This window comes from Dryobates pubescens, chromosome 29 (assembly GCF_014839835.1).
Source record: "Dryobates pubescens isolate bDryPub1 chromosome 29, bDryPub1.pri, whole genome shotgun sequence".
In the NCBI taxonomy this organism is placed as follows: Eukaryota; Metazoa; Chordata; class Aves; order Piciformes; family Picidae; genus Dryobates; species Dryobates pubescens.
In genome coordinates, this window is record NC_071640.1 from 8200798 (window position 1) to 8224684 (window position 23887).

The following is a 23887-nucleotide window of genomic DNA, read 5'->3' on the forward strand; positions in this document are numbered from 1 at the left end:
GAAGATATCCCTGATGACTGCAGGGGAGTTGGATTAGATTACCTTAAAAGTCCCTTCCAACCCAAACCTTTCTGTGATTTTATGACTCTATGATCTGCTGTTCGGAGTAAGTTAACCTAGCAGCAGAGCAGAGCTGCAGAGATACCCCAGCATGGAGCTGCTGCTTCTTATGTTCAGAAATCATTAATCACACCAGCATCTGGACTTCACAGGGACCGGTGTGAGAAGCAGGGACAAGTAGCTGCGCTAGAAACAGCGCCTGAGATGAACGTGCACTTATTCCGGAGGCCTCTGGGTGATGCTCTTGCACAGGACCGTATAATTGATTCCCACTCTTGGCAGTTTGAGGATGCATCTCTCCCCACATCGTCCTCGCAACAGCCCCCGCCCTGAGCTAACTGAAGTTTACATCAGGTTCTATGTCTTGCCACAAAAATATGATCTGTCATACCCTCACTCTGTCCTGCTCAGCACAATGCAATAGCTGGGGGAGAGAGGGAAAAAGAAAGGAGAGCTGGGAAGCATGAAGAGGTGGTGGTGGGGGAAACAGGAGAAAGAAGAAAACTGAGTGCACGAAGGGGAATGCTAAATAGCATCCTGGTAGCCTGAGCAGCAGCACAGCCAGTCTGGCAGCCTACCCTACTTCAGGAAGATTAATGCTGTACCCCAAGAGTTAACTTGCCCATGGCAAGAAGAAAATGTCCCCTGTCCCCTTCTTGCTGGTTCACTAACAGTTGTGAGGTCTCTAGTCAATCACAGCAAACTTTTGGACCACCTCTCTACCTGACTGCACAGTTGGGTTTGTTTGTTTGTTTGTTTTCTCCAGTATTTGTTAAGAGTAGGGGGATTTATGCTCCTTTTCCCCTCTGTCTTCTTTAAGCACCTCAGGCTTGAGTCATATAATTGTGTAACTCACAAGTTCCATTTAAGACATAAGAATGGGCTGTCTTTTAGGATTGCAAGGAAAACACAAGTCTTTCAATCTCAAAACCCAGCAGGCAAATAAAAGGGATTGCAGATATTGTGGTTCTTGTTCAGTAGATAAATATATGCATATGCATGTGCTTCAGAGTCCTGGGGTCCAGTTCATTATTTCTGAGCAGAGGCTCAGATGTGCAATAGTGCATATCCCTTATTCAGCCATATGTATGGCTTCAGCTGGCGTAGGGCTGCTGCTTCTGCTTTGCACAGCTCTCAGCCCCTGAACTAGCTGAGAGGGGAGGTCTTCTCTTTAGCTTTACTTCATCATCTGACACCCCCAGCCTAAGTTTTCCATACCTTGCCTCAGCAAGAGCCTGGTTTTAACTTAGCACAAACAAAAATCCTAGTATGAAAGAAAGCAGTGCAAGCAAGAGAGGAAGAATCAGCTTGGTAGAATCTCCCACACAGACTCAGAAAAGGATCCCTGAGCCATGGTGAAAGTGCAAAGCAAATACCTGCCAAGCCAAAATGAAAATCTGAGATATAAGAGCCTTCACTAAAGCCTTTACCCTCTGCTTCACTCCCTACTGAACAAAATAAAATCCTGCCAAAACTCCTCTTAATACATACAAACCCAAACCAAATCACCACTTCCCTCATTAGCCCTGTATTGAGGGAAGGGGATGGTGCTCTTTGGGTTCTTTGTCCCAAACCCTATGTTTTGATGCAAAAAGAGTAGCTCTGCTGACAGCCTAGAGACCTGCTGGGCTTTGAGATGGCCTTTGCATGTGGGGCTGGACACTGTCTGCACTGAAGCTGAGGAGGTCTTGCTCTTGACTTTTCCATACCTGAATTTCATACCTGAACCTCATCATGTGAGTGGGTTTTTTCTTTGTAGCTGAGCAGGCACAAGCAAAGTGGGCAGATGCTCAGACAGTGAGTTCAACCTTGAGGGGTCAGACTTGAGGGTGGTGAGACACTGGAACAGGTTGCCCAGGGAGGTCATGAATGCCCCCTCCCTGGAGGCATTCAAGGCCAGGTCGGATGAGACCTTTAATGCCCTAATCTAGTGAAAGATGTCCTTGCCCATGGCAGAGGGGTTTGGAACTAAATGACCCTGAAGGTCCCTTCCAACCTAAACCACTCTGAATCTATGAACCTGTGATCCCACCATCTACTGTAGACCTTGTTGGTGAGATACTTTGGCCTGCCTCTAGGTCTGGGTTCATTTTGTTCATGGCTGTGCTGTGTGCTGAATCTCTCTTTTGGAAAGTTATTCATCTCCTGCTGCTCTAGCTTCTCTGTCCACAGTGACACATTTGTTTAACAGTGCTTTGAGATCCATGTGTCAAAGTCACAAACAACAACTAAAGGAAATGTGACACGTGACTGGGAAATTGCTAAGCATGAGCCTGAATAACCAAGTGCCTCAAAGCCTCACAAACAGATCCCAGTAAACAAAAGCATTTGCATTCACTTGTCCCTGTTCTATGGCTAGGGAAGAAAAAAAATCAAGCTTTTACTTTATGAAATGATGCACAAAAAGCATGGTTGGCCTTCTTTTTATCTTTTTCTTCTTTTTTCTTTTTTCTTTTTCTTTTTCTTTTTCATTTTTTTCTTTTTCTTTTTCTTTTTCTTTTTCTTTTTCTTTTTTTTTTCTTTTTATTTTTCTTTTTTTTTCTTTTTCTTTTTTTTATTTTTCTTTTTCTTTCTTTTTTATTATTCTTTTTCTTTCTTTTTTCTTGTTTTTATTTTTCCTTTTTTTCCTTTTCCTTCTCCTTCTCCTTCTCCTTCTCCTTCTCCTTCTCCTTCTCCTTCTCCTTCTCCTTCTCCTTTTCCTTGTTATTCAAAGCCACTTTGCAACATGCAAGAAGATTGCCTTTCTACATGAGTTTGTTTACTCCACTCTGGTGAGATCCCACCTGGAGTACTGAGTCCAGTTCTGGAGCCCCTATTGCAGGAAGGATCTGGAGGCACTGGAAGGTGTCCAGAGAAGGGCCACAAGGATGAGCAGAGGGCTGGAGCTGCTCTCCTATGAGGACAGAGGGAGTTGGGGCTGTTCAGTGTGGAGAAGAGAAGGCTCTGAGGAGACCTTATTGTGACCTTCAAGTATCTGAAGGGGGCTACAAGAAAGCTGGGGAGGGACTTTTTAGGGTGTCAGGTAATTATAGGACTGGGGGGAATGGAGAAAAAAACTAGAAATGGGTAGATTCAGATTGGATGTTAGGAAGAAGTTCTTCCCCATGAAGGTGGTGAGACACTGGCACAGGTGGCCCAGGGAGGTGGTGGAAGCCTCATCCCTGGAGGCTTTTAAGGCCAGGCTGGATGTGGCTGTGAGCAACCTGCTGTAGTGTGAGGTGTCCCTGCCCATGGCAGGGGGGTTGGAACTAGATGATCCTTGAGGTCCCTTCCAACACTAACAATTCTATGATTCTAATTTTTATTTTATTGTAGGGTTGTTGTTTTTTTTTTTCAAATTTCCTCCATCAAAACATGTCTGAGTTTGAAGTGACATGACTAAGGATGAAAATTAAATACATCAAACCTGAGTTTTGTCAAAATGAGATTTTGGAGCACCCAGGGAATGTTCAAGGCTTTCTCACAGCTTGTGTTCAGTTGTTTTTGTGTGGTTTGTTGGGGTTTTTTTGCCTTCACTAAAGAGGGATATAGTCTGAGGAAATGGGTCACCTTTTTCCTAGAGAAAATGTCTTCAATTTTCCTGTAATTCTGAAATGTCAGAGGCTTTTTGGAACAGGTTTGTGTTTGTTTTAATCTTGAACAAAGCACAAATACCTCTAATTACAGATGGTTTGAATGTTGCAGCAGCTATGCTCAGCAGCCCTATTTTTTTTTAGCCCTTCACCTCTTACATGATGCCCTTTGCTAGTAATTTCAGGTCTAGTGATCATCTGAATCCTCATTGAGAGAGGACATTCTCTGCACGTAACCACTGTGTATATTCCTTCTTGCTGTACATCATTGTTAAATTAACCCTTGATGAGTGGCCTGAAAGTAACAGCACAGCTTGGAAACCAAAGGGGTTTTGAGCCACTTCATTTAAGCACAGAAATTGGTGTCCTGAGGAACTGTGGGGAGGAAACACTGTTTTCTCCCACACCAACTTGGAGGAGCAATGTCACAACACTATAGGAGTAAAGCAACAAGAATCAGTGTGGGAGAGGAGTATGTGTTGTTTTACAGCATCAAAACAGGTTTTGTTCATTTGCACTTGCCTACTGCTGTCATGCACTCATGAATGTGTTCTGCAAGATCCCTTGCAATGGGGGATGATTCTGGATGATTCTGAGGTTGGTGACCCTGTGTTGCATCTAGGTATGACTTAAGGAGCAGGCAGTGATGGGTTTGTCTGCAAGTTATGATTTCTCTACATTTTCTCTACATGCAGCCTGGAGCAGGACCTTCCATTTGAAGGATAATCCACCTAGAGTACTTTGTCCAGCTCTGGAGTCCTCGGCATGGGAGAGACTTGGAACTGTTAGAGCAGGGTCAGAGGAGGCCACAAAAATGATCAGGGGGCTGGAGCCCCTCTGCTGTGTGGACAGGCTGAGAGAGTAGTGGCTGTTCAGCCTTGAGAGGAGAAGGCTCCAGAGAGACTTTCTTGTGCCCTCTCAGTACTTAAAGGAACCAATAGAAGCACAGGGAGGGACACTTTATCAAGGCCTGTTTTGACAGGACAAGGGGTGATGATTCTAAACTTAAAGAGGGACATTTAGATGAGATCAAGAACTTTTTACAGTGTGGGTGGTAAAACCCTGGCACAATTTGCCCAGGGAGGTGGGAGATGTTCCACCCCTGGAACAATACCAGGTCAGGTTTTGTGGTGCTCTGAGCAACCTACTCTAATTGCAGATGTCCCTGCTGACTGCAGGCAGTTGGACTAGGTGACTTTTATAGGCCCCTTCCAACTCAAAACATTCTGTGATTCTGGGGATATTTCTTGACAGGAAAGGATATGGATTCCCTTTCACTTCCCCTAACTTGGGCAGAACCCACTTAACTGGCCTGAAGCAAAAGATGCCTGGTATAAACAGGTGGCTTTGCCAACTGGCAGTCTTTATGCATCCAAGCCACCCACCAGCAGGGACCTTGCATGATCACTGGTGTTTCCATCAGCTGAGAATGACTCAGGGACAAGGATGTGGGCGAGAAAGGACAGGTTTCCTAGCACTGCTGAGCCAGCAAGTGTGGTAGCTGTGCCCAGGTGGCTCTGCCAGGGCTGCCTTCAGGGCACAGCTGGGTGTAGGAGGCAGGGTGGGCTTTGTATTTAAAGGTTCCTTTTCATTTTGTCCTCCAGTCTTGGTGAATTTGAGCCTTTGCCAAGTGAGTAGCACAACTGACCAGGGGAGGGTGATGGCTCCATTATCTAGCAACAGTTCCAGTTTTGAAACATGGTTGCATGCTGCGCTGGAGGAAAATCTTGTGCTTTTTGACAGAAAGGGGCAATCAAAGCTTAATTTCCAATCCTTATTTCCCCACTCCTGACAAATGCTGGGCTTAAGTTGCCAGTAGTGCAGTAGCCAGGTACCCTAGCCTGTAACAAGAGAAATTAAGCTTCACGTCCACATTTCTCACAGCACTTTTTCACCTGAATTTAGCTGTGAATCATAAGTAAAGAGCAAAGTTTGGGGCTGTGGTGTCGCAGGCTGAGGTGAAATAAGGAGAAAAGCAAGTGCTGCACACACCTGGATGTGCAGGAAATGAAGCAAGTGCAATTTAATAGAATGCCTTGTTCCAAACTATTCTTGTTACAGCCTTTGATTCATGCTGGTGTGCTGATGTGAACACTTGAAGGCAGTGAATGTTGTTGGTGAATTTTGGGGCAGGGAAGGCCTAGCTTGCTGGGAGGCCTCATGGGGTAAAGAGTTCTCATTGTGGCTTAGTGTGGGCCGGTGCCCTGGGGTGATTGATCTGCTCTCTAGGTTAAAATCTGTCTGCCTCCCATTTCAAACTTGATTTCAAAATCAACAGATTGAAATACTTTCATGTTCTACTTAGCCACAGGAGGAAGGACTTCCTCAAGAGTTTAACTCTCTAACCTGCTAGAGCCCAAGCACACACTTCCATGTGAAAAGGTCCCTTTTCTTCTAGTGATTGTTGGTTGATTTCATTATTTTTTTCTCCTTTTCCACCCCATACCAATTGCTACAGCACAAGACTGAACAATGTGAGGCCTTCTTCTGTCCATGCCCCATGACCCTAACAGGCCTTGGTTAATTGTCTCACTATCATGTGTCTTAGCCCTCTTCCAATCTGTTGTTGTCCAAGTCTAATTAGCTGATGCATGCTGTCAGATCTCAGACATGATTTTGTATATAACAAAGGAGTGTATAAGAAGGGAACTGGAAGAAGTGTGGAGAACAGAACCTAAAATTATATCAATTATCCCAGGTTTCCTCAAGACTAAGTAAAATTCCTGCAATGGCTCCTGACAGCTCCATCTTTTGCTTTAGAAGTGCTGTTCTTGGAAAGTATCTTCTGACAGCTCCTTGAATTCCCTGAATTTTGCATCAAACTCATGGAAATATAAGTACAAAAGATGATGCCATGAAAACCTCAGTGCCATTGCAATCCTAACTGGAGAGCTCCAAATGTCTGATTCACAGAGGAGTTTCTCTAGGCTAGCTCAGGTATCTCAATGCAGAATTGTTTTGGCTGCATCTCTTGTAATTTGTATGATGATTCAGAGTGAAGGAATGGGTGTCTCTCTCTTGTCCATTCCAGACCCTGCAGCCTATTAGAGTAGCGTCTTCAGTAGCTTAATAAACCATGTCTGCTTTAGGTAAGCTTTCAGGAAGAAAACAGCAACAGAACAGAACATTTCCTATTGTTGATAATGTTTGTTAAGCTGCAGTGGTGCTAACAGTGCTGGGAGCTCTTGTGGAGATGTCACTCCGGCTTCTAGCAGCTAGGATCAACCACTACGTAAATTGTCGTGGCTTGGAAGAAGTGCCCTCAGCCCAGTACTACAAACAGCTGAAATGGTGTTAACTGTAATGGGAACTACTTATAAGCAAGTCTCCAGGGTGGGTGAGGCTTAAGCAGCTTGTGTTGGAAAGAGTAACCTCTAGTGCACCTCTCCGATGAGGACAGACTGAGGGAGTTGGGGCTGTTCAGTGTGGAGAAGGGAAAGCTCTGAGGAGACCTTATTATGACCTTTCAGTATCTGAAGGGGGCTACAAGAAAGCTGGGGAGGGACTTTTGAGGGTGTCAGGTAATTACAGGACTGGGGGGACTGGAGAAAAAAACTAGAAATGGGTAGATTCAGATTGGATGTTAGGAAGAAGTTCTTCCCCATGAAGGTGGTGAGACACTGGCACAGGTGGCCCAGGGAGGTGGTGGAAGCCTCATTCCTGGAGGCTTTTAAGGCCAGGCTGGATGTGGCTGGATGAGGCTGAGCAACCTTCTGTAGTGTGAGGTGTCCCTGGCCATGGCAGGGGGGTTGCAACTAGATGATCCTTGAGGTCCCTTCCAACCCCAACAATTCTATGATTCTAGGTGTGTGCTATTTGCACTGAAATCTACATAAAGAACATTATGGGCACAGCTGAGTGGAATAAATGTCCCAAAAGCAGGTTGCACTCTCACCTGATGGGTGTGATGAAAGGGAATTGCAGCAGCTGACTCAGGTGAAATATGGGAACAAATCAAAAGATGACAGATGAAGGTAGCTGGGGAGTTTACTCTGTTGGAGAAGTTAAGAAGTCACTATGTGTTATCACAGTATCACAGTATCATTAATGTTGGAAGGGACCTCAAGGATCATCGAGTCCAACCCGTCACCACAGACCTCATGACTAGACCATGGCACCAAGTGCCACATCCAATCTCCTCTTGAGCACCTGAACAACATGGAGGTGACCCTGCTCAGTTGAAAGGGTAGTAACCTCTTCTGCCATGTTTGCTTGTGATTCTCTGAGCTCAGTGGTAGCTGTGTTTAGCATGGAACGCAGAGCTAGGAATCACAGGCACGTCCTGGCCATGATCAAATTTAATTGTAAGCAAACTTAGTAACCATCAAATTTAATGATCACCTTTTAACTTGTACTTACCTATGCTGAATCACTCTGCTTTGAATCTCTGGTAATAAATTTATTCCAGCTTCATCTGTTTTTTTTTTAAACAAATCAATCTTTTCAGCACCCAACCATTAGATGTTGCCTCCGAAGGGACCCAAGCATCCACTCCTCTACATGTTCCCATCTTAAAAGAGAACACAAGACTTGGAGTCATGTCTGTGTGATTGGTTTTTAATTCAGTGCTGGAACAATCTGTTTACCAAGGTGCTCTCAAGGTCACATGAAATCCATCTAACTTTGAAGCAATTTTCTTCCTTTTTGCTTCTTGCAAACACCATCACTAAATTACACTAAATAATGACTCTGGACCTGTTATTTACCTCCCTCTCCTACAAAAAGAAAAACAACAAACCAAACCATAAATTTCTCAAAGTTTTCAACTCTGGAATAATTTCATATTTGTAAGAAAAATTATCAGGGAGATGAAAGCAAAACTGTTTTGCAACAGGAAAAATACAACAGACTGAGATGATTGCTTGGAAAAGGGGAAGCAGCTGAGGTTTCAGACACATCAGTCAGCACCAAGCACTTGGCCAAAGTGTCATAGAATCACCACCAAGGTTGGAAGAGACCTCAAAGATCATCAAGTCCAACCTGTCACCACAGACCTCATGACTAAACCATGGCACCAAGTGCCACATCCAATCCCCTCTTGAACACCTCCAGCGATGGTGACTCCACCACCTCCCTGGGCAGCACATTCCAATGGCTAACAGCTCTCTCAGTGAAGAACTTTCTCCTCACTTTGAGCCTAAACTTCCCCTGGTGCAGCTTGAGACTGTGTCCTCTTGTTCTGGTGCTGGTTGCCTGGGAGAAGAGACCAATCCCTTCCTGGCTACAACCCCTTCAGATAGCTGTAGACAGCAATGAGGTCTCCCCTGAGCTTCCTCTTCTCCAGGCTAAATAATCCCAGTTCCCTCAGCCTCAAGGAGAGGAGAGCTTATGCTCGAGGCCTCTCCCCAGCCTCGTTGCTCTTCTCTGGACACATTCAAGTGTCCAATGTCCTTGTTAAACTGAGGGACCCTGAACTGGACACAGTCAACCCAGAAAAAGAGAAACACAACAGATTTCTCCATTTTCCTGTGGAGACAGGTGAAGGGGGATGTAGTCCAACAGTGTTGGTTTGTTTCTGCTATATGATTCTGTTGAATGATCTAAATACTAATGGCCTTCTCCTTGGGTTCAGTCCTTTACAGGTAAATGCCTTTATAGGAATAGAACTGCTGCAGACAGCGCAGCATTTATCAATAGATCAATAGTCAATTTATTTATCTTATTCACCTGCCAGCTGTCATATGTGAGCCTGTCTGCTTGCCTGGTTGTTATGCAAAATGCTGTCAGGCCTTCAGCTTAAGTGATTTCTTTTTCGTACCTCTCTGGAATTAGATTTTCATATTATTCCTCCCCCCCCTTTTATGGCAGAGCTTCATTCTCTGTCTAATTTAGAACTAGCTTGAATCTACAGACTGGAATTTTCTTAACTAGATTAGGGAGGCTGAGTGCCAAACCCTCACAGGAAACTAATTCTTGTAGGCCTTTTGAAAAGCTCAGCTTTGAAGACTGATTTCTTCATGCTGGCCTAGATAGAGAAGAGGCCAAGCTGTAGTGGAAGCTGCTAAAGTAATATCGCACTGCTCAGCCTGGGGCTGTCTGGCATTTTAAGGGCACAGACTAGAAATAAAACATCACTGACCCCACCATAATCACAGATGCTCCGTACAGACTCCGATTAAGCCAGATCTGGCAGCAAGAGATCAGCTCTGTAAGTGCTGTTGTCATGCTTGTGTCCTGGCCCCATGGCATTGTTTGCAGAGTCAAGGGCTCACAGTAACTTGGAAGAGCTCTCACCCTGAGGACTGAAGATAAGTAACCACAATTTTGTGGAGCCCATGACTGGGAAAAGGAAAGACAAAACACAACTCTCAAACCAACAGCTTAGGATCAACTGGGAGGATTCTGGAGGACTTGGGACTAAGTTCCTGATGCTAACACAAAGCTTGGCTGCCTTCTGTTTCTGTTCACACTCATTCTAACAAATTATAGCACAAGGGTGTCTGAAAATGTCTGTCAGTGTTGGTCAGGTGCTTGGATGAAAGCAAGGGGCAGGAATGTGTCTACCATTGAATATACACCAAAATCTAAGAGAACAGAAAAGCTCTAGGAGTTCTCCATTTCTGACTGAGGCTCCTACAGACATCAGAGAATCAATGTGTGTAGTATGCCAGGCACTAGGAGTTCTCCATCTCTGACTGAGGCTCCTACAGTCATCAGAGAGTCAATGTGTGTAGTATGCCAGGTAGAGGACATTAAGCAACGTTTGTGTCTTGCTGTTACTTAGAAGATGTTGCCTTCAGAAAGGCTCTGCCTGCTCATCACCTGTGGCAGCAACCGAAGGCTTTTGAGCTATGCTCTACAAAACACAAAGATAAAGAGCTGCTGAGCAGAGAGGAGCTGGTGCCTTCTCCTTGCCCAGAGTCCAGGGAGTGGTGGGACTGGTCCTGTTTGCTGAGTGTGCAGTGTGTGAGCGTTATGCTCCAACTGCCCTGCAGCCCCTGAAGGCCACATCACACAGCAGGAGGTGTTGGGATGTTCTAGTTAGCATGACAGTTACAGGTTTTGTTTGGTGTCTTCCAGCTCTGCTTTTTTCCCTTTGTCAGCCAGACTCTGTCTCGATCATAGTTTAATGCATTTCATTTCTTCCTGGTTTCAAGCTCCAGCCCCCGAGGTCTGTACTGAACTTGTTTCTTCACTGATGTCCTTTACTTGTCTTGGCCATTTGAAGATAGGGAAGTTAATTTGCTCTGATGGCCTCGCTCTTTCAGACTTCTCTCCCTGGGTAGAGATGCTCATGCCCTTGGAATCTGCATGGGGGTACAGTGGGGGGTAAGGGTGATGTAACCATTTCAGGCTTTTGGCTTTTCCTTTCTCTTCAGTATTTCCCCCCTTTTTTCTCTTTCCCTGGAGGGGTCATAGTACTAATGAGCACTGAGACACCCCTCATGGCTCACTCTCTCTGACATGCATGGCCTTGATGGTGAGCTCATTAACACAGACTCTGAAGGGGCAAGTGTTTTCTCAGATAAAGCTGTGTACAAATAAAATGTATCCCCTGACTGTGACAGGAAGGAAGGGCTGGAAAGGCGAATCTGCCTCCCTGAGGCAGTGCTTCATCCCTCTCTTTCCTCTCACCTCCCTTCCCTCTTCAGGCATTAGCACTTTCTACCCCTTCCAGCCATTAGCAGAGTGGGCTCTTCAGTGCTTTCACCAGACATTAGAGAGCAGACTCCTCTCTGCTGACCTGGCAGGCATTGTCCTGGGGATGCTACACATTAGCATTGGCTGTCTGCACTGGCCAGACATTAGAGCATAAACAAGCGCCTCTGCCTCTGCTACTCAGACGTTAGGTCATGGTTTCTCCTTATCCCATCTCTGCATCAGGAAGGGAGAGACTCTTCCTCCTCCTTGCTAAGAGATTCATCATCTTTCCAAAGCCCTTAAAAGCTTCCCCGCTGGCAGAAGTTCAGGTCCCTGCCAGGGGTTTCCCCTGTGGGTCAAAAGACTGTATTAATCCCGACCGTATCATGGGGTGCCATCGTAATCCTGGTCAAGTCTTTGCAGCTTCTTCACCTGGAAAATGAACAAACAGTGCAATATTTATCTTCTGGGAAATGCTTTGAGATCTATAGAGGCCTCACCTGTACCTTCCAGGCAGTGGCATTGAGACTGTGGTGTCACCCATTGTTCTGAAAAGAAACAATCTGTGAAACAGAATCAAGGAATGATTTCTGGGAGGAGCAATTTCAGTGCCCTTTTGTACACATCATCCAAGGCATTGGTAGATCTTCCAGAGATTCACAGACTCAAGGATTCAGTGGTGACAAACAAGTGCCCATGCTTAGCTAGCCATGAATTCAGTTTTGGCCAATAATGGTTTCTTCTGCAGAAAACACAGTTAAGTCCAGAATTAAAAGCCAGGAGAGAACCTGTTCGTGGAAGTGCTCTTTCATAAACTTCAGGAGTTACAGATTGGATCATTCCATAAAGCTGGAACTATGCTAGTCCCTGAAAAAACATATATATTTCTTTTATCCCCTCAATTGTTCTAAATGCTTTCACTGGCCATATCCAAAATTGTACCATAATCTTGGCACTGGGTGCATCTTCCACCCCTGAGTTCTGTAAGTTGCTTGGAAACAAGAGCAGAGAAGTGATTGTCCTCCTGTATTCTGCACTGGTGAGGCCACACCGTGAATACTGGGTTCAATTTTGGGTCCCTCACTCCCAGAAGGACATTGAGGTGCTGGAGTGAGTCCAGAAAAGGGCAATGAAGTTGGTAAAGAGTCTAGAGAACAAGATGTGTGAGGAGCAGGTGAGGGAACTTAGGTTGTTTAGTCTGGAGAAGAGGCTGAGGGAAGACCTTCTTGCTCTCTGCAACTGCCTGAAAGGAGGTTGGAGTGAGGTGTGGGCTGGTCTCTTCTCCCTAGTATCAAGTGATAGAATGAGAGGAATGTGATGATCTTCGAGGTCTTTTCCAACCTCAATGAGTCTATGTAGTTAGAGGGTTGCTTTCAATGTAAAGTGTTCTGGAACTGGCTAAGCCAAGTCTGAAATGTGTTTGTGGCCATTCATCAGGAAGCTCAACAATGCCATGTCATTTGCTTGACCATTCCCAACCAATCAACAGCAACACAAAGAAAGAACAAAGCCAAATACTATGCAAAGCCTTTAAAATCAAGCTTGAAAAGTGTCACTAAGTAAATCCAAATACTGCATAAATTAGAGGGAAATGCAATTGGCTCATGGATATTCTATGAGCAGAAGATAAATATCTAAGTTAGTTGCATAAATTATTCATCATAACGTATTTGCTCAGCTTTTCTCATCAGCTATGAAAGCCACACATCCAAGCATTTGAAGAGTACAACAGAGCTGGGCTTTCACCTAAAGACATACCCTAGGACTGGGAGCCCAGGGGAAGGATGGCTTCTGTAAGAACTAAGTGGAAGAAAATCTCCTTCACTACAATGTTTTAGATGTGGGTTATGCTGAGGGCTTGTCTACTGAGTGAACGGAGTCTGGAAATGTCTCTTGGCAGCAGGCAAGGTTGAAGCTATGGCAATGGTTTCTTGTAACCTCCTCCTCTTTCCTCCTGCCAGTGGTATCAGGAGATGATGGACCTGATGTAAAAAATGAATCCACTTTCCCTTGGAACCCAGCTTACCACATTCTCTGTTCCCATCCTTACTGTCCACTGCTTTCCAGGCCATGGTCCTAGTTTTAACTGTGCCCTGTTGATCTCCTTGTGCTGAACGAAGTCACTCCTAGGCTTTGAGTGTTGATACACCAATAGAGGTTGATCAGTTGCATGTCTTGACTCTGTGATCTTTGCTTTGGAATAGATCACTTGCAAAAAGTTATCTATTCCAAAATAGAAAAAAAAAATCTATTGCAAAAAGCAAACTTTGTACTTTGTGTTTTGTTGGGAGACATGAAGCATTCCCCCAGCCATTTCTGGGGTTCTGGATGTCTCTAGTCCCTCCTGACTTTATTACTAGTGCTTGCAGGAAGAAGTAACCTGACAGCAAATTGCATGCTGGAATTTTACAGGGAGTTGTAACAGTCCCTTTGGTAAGGAAGCCCAGACGGCATTTTTGCTATGCTTGCTTGCTATGAACTTTATGACAGCAGTATGGGAATCTCTATTTATTGTAAAACCTTGCTGGCTGTTTAGCACCCAGCTCTGCATCTTCCCATGCAGTGTAGCTGCTGAAGAGACAATTCCTTCTTCATGCAAAGGAGATTTCCCTGTATAGCAAGATCTGGCCCTGCAGCTAGTCAGGAATCATTAGAGCAACCACCCTCTGCAGTCCAAGAAGCTATTTTACTTTACTTTTAAGGTTTTATCTATCATTAAAATCAGCTGGGGGACCTCCAAACATAGGTACAACCCTTTCCACAGAGGGACCACAGAGGGAAAAAACACTGTTCTCCATACATTGAATACATAGACACTGGTCAGACACTCTATCTGCAGACAGCTTTGGAGCCAATGGTCTGTATTTTCTCCACTTCTACTACTAAAATACTGGGGTATGGGCTGGTCTTTGTGGATTGGGATTGGGTTTTCCTTGGCATTTTGAAGAGATTTTCCTAGGAAAAGCTGATGGTTTGTGGATTTGACACTAATGACTCCCAGGATGTGGTAAGGAGGGGTATTTTGTTTCAGCATTTTTACTCAGCTTGTGAAAGCCTAGGAGCTACAGAAGGGGCATTAGCTGGGCTGCAAGGAGATTTTTTTTCGAACTAAAAAGCTGGCTCTTTGCTATTTTAATGCTTGCAATTGCTGTTAGGCAGCCTGGGGTGCTGTGATGGGGTGCAATCAAAATAAATACATGCGTAATTGCATTAAGTAAAACAACATAACACACACAAAATGGACTAGAGGTAGAAACAGCCCGGGAAGAAAAGATCTGGTTTGTGATCCTGGCTTCACAACTGGTGTACAGCATCTCTAAGTCTGTCCACATAGAATCATAGAATCAATAAGGTTGGAAAAGACCTCAAACATCATCAAGTCCAACCTGTCACCCAACACCTCATGACTACTAAACCATGGCTCCAAGTGCCACATCCAATCCCCTCTTGAATGCCTCCAGGGGCAGTGACTCTACCACATCCTTGGGCAGCACATTCTAACTAGTAACAACTCTCTGTGAAGAACTTTCTCCTCACCTCCAGCCTAAACTTGGTGCAGCTTGAGACTGTGTCCTCTTGTTCTGGTGCTGATTGCCTGGGAGAAGAGACCAACCCCTTCCTGGCTACAACCTCCCTTCATGTAGTTGTAGAGAGTAAGAAGGTCTCCCCTGAGCCTCCTCTTCTCCAGGCTAAACAACCCCAGCTCCCTCAGCCTCTCCTCACAGGGCTTGTGCTCGAGGCCTCTCCCCAGCCTCGTTGCCCTTCTCTGGACACATTCAAGAGTCTCAATGTCCTTCTTAAATGTGAGATTCTCTACCAGCAAAATGGGATTTCCAGTGCTGGTTGACATAAATTGATGGGAAGTGCAACCTCATTGCCGGATGCTGTCACCCCTGTTATTTAAATGAATTCTTTTTTTGTCTTAAACCCAAGTTGCAGGAATAAATGAAAGAAAAGTGACAGAGAAGGATGTAGCTTAAGATAGGGCAGGTGCATTACAGGAGAGCAGTTCTAAATATTATCCTTTCCTCTTAAGAAGGTCTTAATGATATGATGTTTTTCAAAAGCCATTAATAGGTTTCTCATCTTTTACATCCTTGGCTGTTGATGTTTCAGAGGCCTGACTTTTAGATCATAGGTGTGCAAGGTTTTCTCTAGGCACTTCCCTCTGTCATTTCAAAATGTATACTTGCAATAAAGAGCTGCTTTTGCAAACATTAACTTGATTTTTTCCCCAGTTGCTCTCACTTTAAAAGAAGAGATTTGAAAATCACTTTACAGGTTGTTTTTTCTTTTTTTCTTCTTTTTCTTCTTCTTCTTTTTCTTCTTTTTATCTTTTTATTTTTCTTTTCCTTTTTCTTTATCTTTTCATTTTTCTTTTTTTTTTTTCTTTTCCTTTTTCTTTTCCTTTATGTTTTTATTTTTTTTTTCCTTTTCCTTTTCCTTTTCCAAGAGAAATAAAACCAAACAACTTCCATTTTCACCCTGGCCTCTGCTTATCTCTGAATTGATCCTTTTAGATGGTTTATCAAGGCTTCAAAGCTGCTGTTTTTGAAACCATTTCGAAAGGATCTTTTGCTGTACTGCTGCTGCTGAAAGATTAGGATGTTTGGAGAATTAGGATGTTTCCTTCAGCCTTATTTTACAAAAGCACACCAGGAAGGTTTGTGGACACAGGGATACAGCAATGATCAGACTAATCTAGATCTGCAGTCTAACTGAACAGCTTTTTCATTGAGAGAAACCAGAGTTTGCTGCTTTATGGGAAGTGTAAGACCTCAGAATGCTTGTTTTCTTCGTAGGGAAATGCAACTCTTTGCCATACCTCTGGAGATTCTGAGGCTTGCCCTCATTAGTCCAGACCATGATCCCCAAAGTGTATTATGTGCAGTAATGTCTCACTTTTCTCTTCTCATCCCCTTTCCCCTCTGTCTAGCCTTCTGGTCTCACATGTGTATCCATGTCAAGGTGTCCAACGGGATGGTCCCCAGCCTCATCCTTCTTTCATGCCCTTGATGGCTTTCCCTGCCCCTCCACACTCAAAGCCTCACCTCTGTTGTGTTTCTGTGTTGTTGCATAGGGAGTTTGCCCGTTGGAAGGTGAGGAACACAGCCATCGAGCGGAGGGACCTGCTCCACAATCCACTGCCCCTGATGCCTGAGTTTCAGCGGAGCATCCGCCTCCTGGGCAGAAGACCCACCACACAGCAGTTCATTGATACCATCATCAAAAAGTACGGCACCCACATCCTCATCTCTGCCACCCTGGGAGGTAGGTGGCAGCCTGGGCTGTTTTCTTCCATGGGTGTCGGCGGAGGGGCAGAGAAGGCACTGTGCAGCACCTGCAAGCCTTGGCCATGCTGGTAGCACAGAGCCAGGCTGCAGCTCCTCCAACTAAAGCCCAACTCCTCTGTCAGTCAGGGTGAAAATCCTCAGGGTATGACCAGCCTTTGCAAATGAATTCACAGCACAAGGTGTGTGAGGTGGGCATCTGTGCTACCTGTGCATCTGAGCTCCTCCTCCAGTGTGTGTGTATGGCTGTGCGTCAAGATAAACATGCTTCATTTAGCCCAGGAGCCTGCCTGTCATTCCTGAGCCTCTCTCCTTAATTTGACAATAGAAAAGCATCCTTTCTTGCAGGGACTGGATGAATTTTAAAGAGCTCCAGGAAAAAAGACAGTTCAAGGAGTTGGGCAAGGAACATGTGTGTCTGTGGAAGACGTGGCCAGAAAGGCCTATGTTGAATCAGAGAATGGTAGGGGTTGAAAGGTGCCTCTGGAGAACATTAAGTCCAACCCCCTGCCAAAGCAAGGTCACATAAGGCAAGTCACACAGGAACACATCCAGACGAGGCTTGAAAGTCCCCAGAGAAGGCAAATCCACAACCTCTCTGGGCAACCTGCTCCAGTGCTCCAGCGCTCCAGCACCCTCAGAGCAAATTTGGTTTTCCTCATGTTGAGGTGGAACCTTCTGTGTTCAACTGCCCCCTTCTCAACACCCACCCTGCAGACATTTGTAAACATTGATAAGGTCCCCTCTCAGTCTTCTACTGCCTAAAGAGCCCCAGGTCTCTCAGCTTCTCCTAATCAGACAGATGTTTCAGTCTCTGAATGATCCTTGTAGCCTCCGACTCTTTCCAGTATTCCCCTGTCCGTCTTGAACTGGGGAGCTCAGAACTGGGCACAATACTCCAGATGTGGTCTCACTGTGGTAGAGTGGCTGGACAGGAAAACCTCCCTTGATCTTAATGCTCAAGTGAAATCAGTATTGTGGAGGAGACTTTGGAAAAAAAGAAATTGTTAAGTAAAACTCAAGGACTTGGCAGTCTTAGAGACCTTTTCTAACCTGAATGATTCTAGGAAACTGCAAAATGTGTATGTAAGGGCTGCAGAGAGGTTTCCATGTGCAAGCAGAACATGTCAACGAAGATGTAAGGCAGAAGTACTGTAAGGTCACTAACCCATGAGCAAGCACTGATGTTGGTGCTGCATAAACATTTCAAGTCCTGAAAAAAACAAAGCAGCCCAGAAGTGAATATCAAGAGGAGCTGCTCATTTTCACCCCTCCTATTATCAGGACTTGAAATGTTTATGCAGCACCAAAAAAATCAGCAGCTCCTCTTGGTATTCATTTCTGGGTTTCTTTCTTTTTTTTTTTTTTTTTCTTTTTTTTTTTTATTTTGGTTTGGTTTGGGTTTTTCTTCCTCCTTTTACATTATTTTTACCATTCTTTACCCCTTTGGAGCGTGCATTTAATTGCCTTTCTTTTGAGAGCCTACTACCTGTAAAAGGAAGGAATTCTTCAGCAGTGAAAGGTTTGAACTGCAGCACAGTTTGTTGCTGTTGCTTCCCCTAATGTGCCTGACCTCCAGCCTTGCCACTCTTCAATGCTGGTAGTGAACTTTGAGGAATTTCTGGCCATCTGTCTGCTCCCAAAGCATTCTGCAGACACTGGGATGAGACATAGATGAAATTAGATGTGTGCATATGATTCATGCACAAATTAGGTGGTAGGTAAGTTGGCAAGGTTCCACTGAAGTCAAATGGCCTCTCTATGTGGCAAATGTCCTTCAAAGATCCTCAAGCTGTCCTTCCAGTCCAGGTACTCAAACCTTCTGCTCTGTCAGCTATAAATGTGAGAGAAAACAAGTTTCCATGTGTTGAAGGGAACAAGTGACTGCCTGCATCAGCTCTTAATGAAGCCTGGATAAAGACAGGCTCCTCTTTGTTGAGGAAATTTCTCTTCAGGATCATACTTTCCACAGCCTCAGCCAAGTCAGGATGGGGCGAAATGTTCAGATTATTTTTTATTTGTGGGCATGCTTTTCTTGCCATTGACAAGTCTTTTTTCTTCTTGCCACTCACATTCATGGAAATTCAAAATAAGAAAGACCTTTGATGGTAAAATATATTTTTAATTTTGCCTGGGTGAGGTTGTGAATTATTCACAGGGGCTTGTTTCTTCTTCTGATTTTACAACACAACAACTTTAAATATGCAGAGACTTGTAATGAGAAGTGGTGCTGGAGAGGAGTGTTAAATGCTCCATCAGCCCAGAGCATGGTGAGCAATGGTAAGGGAGAGAAGAAGGATTTATCTTGGCAATGGCAATCTCAGAGAAAAATGTAGATGAAGCTGGGCATGCATTATGCAAGAAGGATACACTCTAATCACAGTCTGTGGGCTAAACAAGACCACTGGGATATAAAACCAGACATGTCCTGGCACTCTTGCTCTCCAAAGGCCTCATGTCTCCACAGAAATGTTACAAGAATTCTGCTTTGGATTACAGTTGTTTGTATCTTAGCCTGATGTCTTATTAAGCTGCAAACAAGTGACAAACACACAGGAAATTGTTTTGCTTTAAAATGCCAGCTGTTGCATGGACCCCAGGAGACTGGGTGATGGATCAGGCCAGTCCACCTGAATCCAGCAGCTATTTTCACACCTGGCCACATGAGGACCAGCTCTGATGCCTTTCAACCTGCAGAGCAGCCAAGTCCCCCTGGAGCCTAATAAAAATCCAGCCCTGCTCCAGTTTAGTTCTGACAAAGGGATTGGTGAAGGGTCATTTTGAGGGCATCCATGCTCTGGGATGGAACACAGAGCTGAGAGCCAATTTGCAGGGAAAGCCCTGAAGGAAAGACAACTTTGAACATAGCATCCACTTAATAAACGAGAAATTAAGACTTAATAATGCAGCAAAAGTCTATTAACCTCTCTCAATCTAAGGGTTGCTTTCTCATGTGCACTCTCCATGGGGATGCTGTGCTTTTCCAGGTCTGCACAGATGTACACAGAATAAGTTTCCAGCAATACTGGTTTTGCTCAGTGCCCTGCCACCCTAGGAAGAGTATTTATCTCTCAGGAGAAGCATCAATTACCTTTGGCTTCACTTTCCTGTTTTAGTCCTCCCATTGGAGAAGTTCCAACACCTCAGGGAGGAAACAAGACAGTTTTTGTGGGGAAATGGCTGATTTTTCACTGCCCTAGAGCACAGGTTTTTCTTGCCCAATGTCTAGGACCTATCTTGGTTTCTCATTGCCTGCTTGATATTGTCTGGGGACTAAACACTAATGGTGAATCTCCTGGTGATCTGAAACTGCTGCTATTGCCTGATACGATTCAGTCCATGCTTTCTGGTTGCTCTCTGCCCAAGGGATCTCCAATATCAGCATATCTGTTAAAATGAACTGATCTGGACTGAAAGGGTCCTGACTTTTACACCTTGGTTATTAAAAGAAGTCATAATATTTTTTCCAGTAAAAACATGGGTTTAGTCCAGCTAATGGTGGGACCAAGAGTTGATAGCTGGGTCCTGCAGGTTCCTCTGAGAACTACAGCTAAGGGGAAAATTATCCCAGGTCTTCCCTCTTCTCCCACATCTTCATGAAATGGAGGCAAAGCATTATTTATGACTGCTGCATCTCCAGGCAGATAAGTAGTTCCATCATGAGATACACAAACTTTTGGCTCAAAACACACCACTTCCAAAGCAATCCAGCCTACCTTCCCCTAGGCTTCTTGGCTAACTCCCACGCAGATATGCTCTTGGTGACAAATGAGTTGCCTTGGAAAAAAGTGCCCAAGTCTGACCTTCCTTCAAATCCCCCAGTAAAATTCATCTTAAAGATGGAACCTGAACCTGCACTGACAGCAACCAGGCACCCGGTGTGTGGTTACCACTGTATCCAGCACTAATCACACTCATCTTCTTATTTTGTGCTTTGCTCTTTGTTGTACCCATCTGTTGTGCCTGTTCAGATAGGTGGGCTTTAAATCCTCTGGGACAGGAATCGTCTTCCTGCTGTTCATGTGGATAGAGCCTGATCTGACAGAGCCTTCATCCTTGCCCAGGCCTCCTCACACTGCTCATCTCATAATAATGCTAATGGTGATCAAGGCAATCAAAGCTGGGCATTTTCCAGGGAAAGTGGGCTTTGTGAGAAGTAGCACTGATGATACTGTTACCACCACAGCTCTGACTGAGGTCAAATGACAGTAGGCTGTTTTATTTGGTGCAAAAAAATATTAAAGAGAGAAAGCTCTGCACGCCAAACATCTCTGCTTAGCTCCTGTGAAGCCAGTTGAAAGAGTTCAACTGATCAATTCCTTTGTGTCTTTCTCCCACAAAAAACTTCAGATTCTCATCTAGAGCCAAAGGCTCAATCATCAACATAGCAATTGCCTGAGAAGCTGAAATTCAATTAAAACCCCCCCAAAAATATATACATCTTGGTTTACAGCCAGAATATTTTGGGTTTGTTTTCAGGCTTTTTGGCTTCCAGATAAAAGCTGGAATTTTTCCAGGCAAAGCGAGGAAGAAGCTTACTGGCTTGTTTGAGGTGGTGGTGTTGTTTGTTTGTTTGTTGGGTTTTGGGGTGGTTTTTTTTTTTTTCTTTCATGCATGCAATGAAAGAAATTATTTGGGCAAATGAAGCAATTTCAGCTAATATGATTGATTTTTTTTTTAAAGAAAAGGAAGTGTTTCTTCTCTGTCAAAAAAAAAAATAGAAGGAAAAAAAAAAAAAACCCAAACCAAACCAAAAATGCTGTAAAGCAAAATATTTCTTGGCCTAAGAAGTGGTGGTGCATTTTTTGACCATGCTCTCACTGCCAGAGGCAGTGTTCATCAATGGATCATCTATCAAATTAGGACAAGCACCCTTCCTGTCACTGAGAGTGCTGTGCAGAAGTGGCACATTGCTAGACTAGGAATCTCTTCTCTTCATTTATTAAAATCAGAAGCTCAGATATTAAGAATGCAGATGATATTCTACCTCTCTACTCTTTCTATAATGCCAGTCTTACATTAAGGATGAACTGGATTTTAATCTGGCTCATACAGCACAAATTGAACTTTTAGGTAAATATTACTTCTCAGCTTCATGTCCTTTTCATAGCTTTTGGTAGATTCCAGTTCTTGCTAATGTTTGGGATGCTTGGTGCTATCAGGTCTTAACTGCTTCACTCCCAGATTCTCTGTGATTCCTGCCTCAAAGCCACCTCTTCTCCACTTCCCCACTTCCACTTGACTAAAATTGTATGAAAAATGCTCTAGGAAGTAAAAATAAGAACAAAAAAACCCAAACAAAAACCCCACATCCCACCCAACCAAAACAGCAACAATAAACCCCCAAACCCCAAACAAACAAAAAACCCACAACCAAACACAACAACAAAACCCAACAACAACAAACAGAAAGGGTGGTTAGTTTAACCTGACTTTCTCATTTGCTCCTTCCTCTGCTCTCCTTCACTCAACTCTCTGCTTCTACCTAAGCTGAAGAGACACAGCCAGCACTGTTTTGTCCTTTGAACCCACCAACTACCTGTCTCCTATTTGCATCTTAAATCAGCACTTGTTCCTTCTAGAAATCAGGTTAGAGAGCTGCATAAAAGTGGCCTCTTCTCTGATCAGGTGTGCATCCTTTCAGAAGCACTGCTCACAGAGAAAAGCATTCCTCAAGTCTGGATGATCTAAATCCTTTCCCACAGCTGTGGTAAAGCTACAAACTGGCTAATAAATATCTAAAATGTTGTTTACTCAATCCAGTGGAGCTGGTCCACAAGTGTGGTGGACCTGGCCTTCTGGCTAAATAGAGAAGGAGGCTCATACTTGGTTCACTGAGGTTCTGTAACTGGTGTGGAACACTGGGTTGATTTCAGAGTGCTTTAGGTGCTGGACATGTCTTTCTTTAGGTGCTCTATGTCATATCATGTGTTTCTGCTTAGATGAACCCAGATGCAGCTTCCTAAACCTTAGTGAAATCCTCTTTCTTTTTAGGTGTAATATAGGTATCCCCTGAGCTTCCTCTTCTCCAAGATAAACAATCCCAGCTCCCTCAGCCTCTCCTTGTAGGGCCTGTGCTCAAGGTCTCTCCCCAGCCTTGTTACCCTTCTGTGGACACATTCAAACGTCTCAATGTCCTTCTTAAATTGAGGGTCCCAGAACTGTACACAGGACTCAAGGTGTGGCCTAACCAGTGCTGAGTACAGGAGCAGAATGACTTCCCTGCTCCTGCTGGCCACACTGTTTCTGATGGAGGCCAGGATGCTATTAGCCTTCTTATTGCTGTCTACAACTACCTGAAGGGTGGCTGTAGCCAGGAGGGGTTTGGTTTCTTCTCCCAGGCAATCAGCACCAGAACAAGAGGACACGGTCTCAAGCTGCACCAGGGGAAATTTAGGCTGGAGGTGAGGAGAAAGAGGAGAGAGAGAGTTGTTAACCATTGGAATGTGCTGCGCAGGGAGGTGGTGGAGTCCCCATCCCTGGAGGTGTTGAAGAGGGGATTGGACGTGGCACTTGGTGACATGGTTTAGTCATGAGGTGTTGGGTGACAGGTTGGACTTGATGATCTTAGAGGTCTCTTCCAACCTTTTTGATTCTTTGATTCTATTCTATGATAGGACATCATGTGTGCCTATTAGAATGTTCCTACATGTGAGTCTCCTGGACCTTACTGAAATCCCCTTCTCTTTCTGCTGCAGGAGAGGAGGCCTTGACCATGTACATGGACAAAAGCCGCCTCGACAGAAAGTCAGGAAACGCTACCCAGAGCGTTGAAGCTTTGCACCAGCTTGCTTCCTCCTACTTTGTAGACCGTGATGGCACCATGAGGAGACTCCATGAGATCCAGATCTCGACTGGAGCAATCAAGGTATTGTATCTTGCATTGGAAAGAGAAAGAAAATTGCATGTCCACACCAGTACTGTGGGGATTTGGGGCAGGACTTTGCCAGTCCTGTGTGATGTCTGTTTTGATCACAAATTGTTTTGTTCCCACACTGATTTCCCAGGGTAAATTGCTCTCTTATAGACCTTACTGAAGGAGTGATTTCCCCAGGGCCAAAAGTATCTGGAAAGAGATGAGCATTCAGTGTGATGGTTTTGTAGGACAGAAGACTTCCATTATGTGTGGTGATGACTGCTGGAAGGGAGAGAGGGAACAGATAATCCAGCTGAGTTTGGCAGAGAAAGGCAGGTCTGTGAAATGGTCAACCTTGTACAACCCAGGAGTATTTTCCTCTTGTGGGTGTAAGCCTGTTAACATCCCTCAGAGGAGTTTACTACAAGAAAAGGTGAAAAACTCAGTGTGGCATTACTGAGGTGTCTGGAATGAAATGGACTGAGAGACAGCTTGGGGGTTGCAGCAGGAAGGAAGGGGAGCTGCTC

The 23887-nt window shown here is 44.5% G+C and overlaps 1 protein-coding gene across 2 annotated transcripts in view; it reads left to right on the forward strand.

Annotated features, from left to right (window-relative positions):
- BRINP1 (BMP/retinoic acid inducible neural specific 1) overlaps positions 1 to 23887 on the forward strand; it is a 106807-nt gene that overhangs the window by 58290 nt on the left and 24630 nt on the right. For both annotated transcript variants that reach the window (XM_009907080.2, XM_054174310.1), the window contains exons 3-4: positions 16294 to 16484; positions 23203 to 23372. In XM_009907080.2, the coding sequence (XP_009905382.1) occupies positions 16294 to 16484; positions 23203 to 23372 (361 nt within the window). The remainder of the gene's footprint in view (positions 1 to 16293; positions 16485 to 23202; positions 23373 to 23887) is intronic.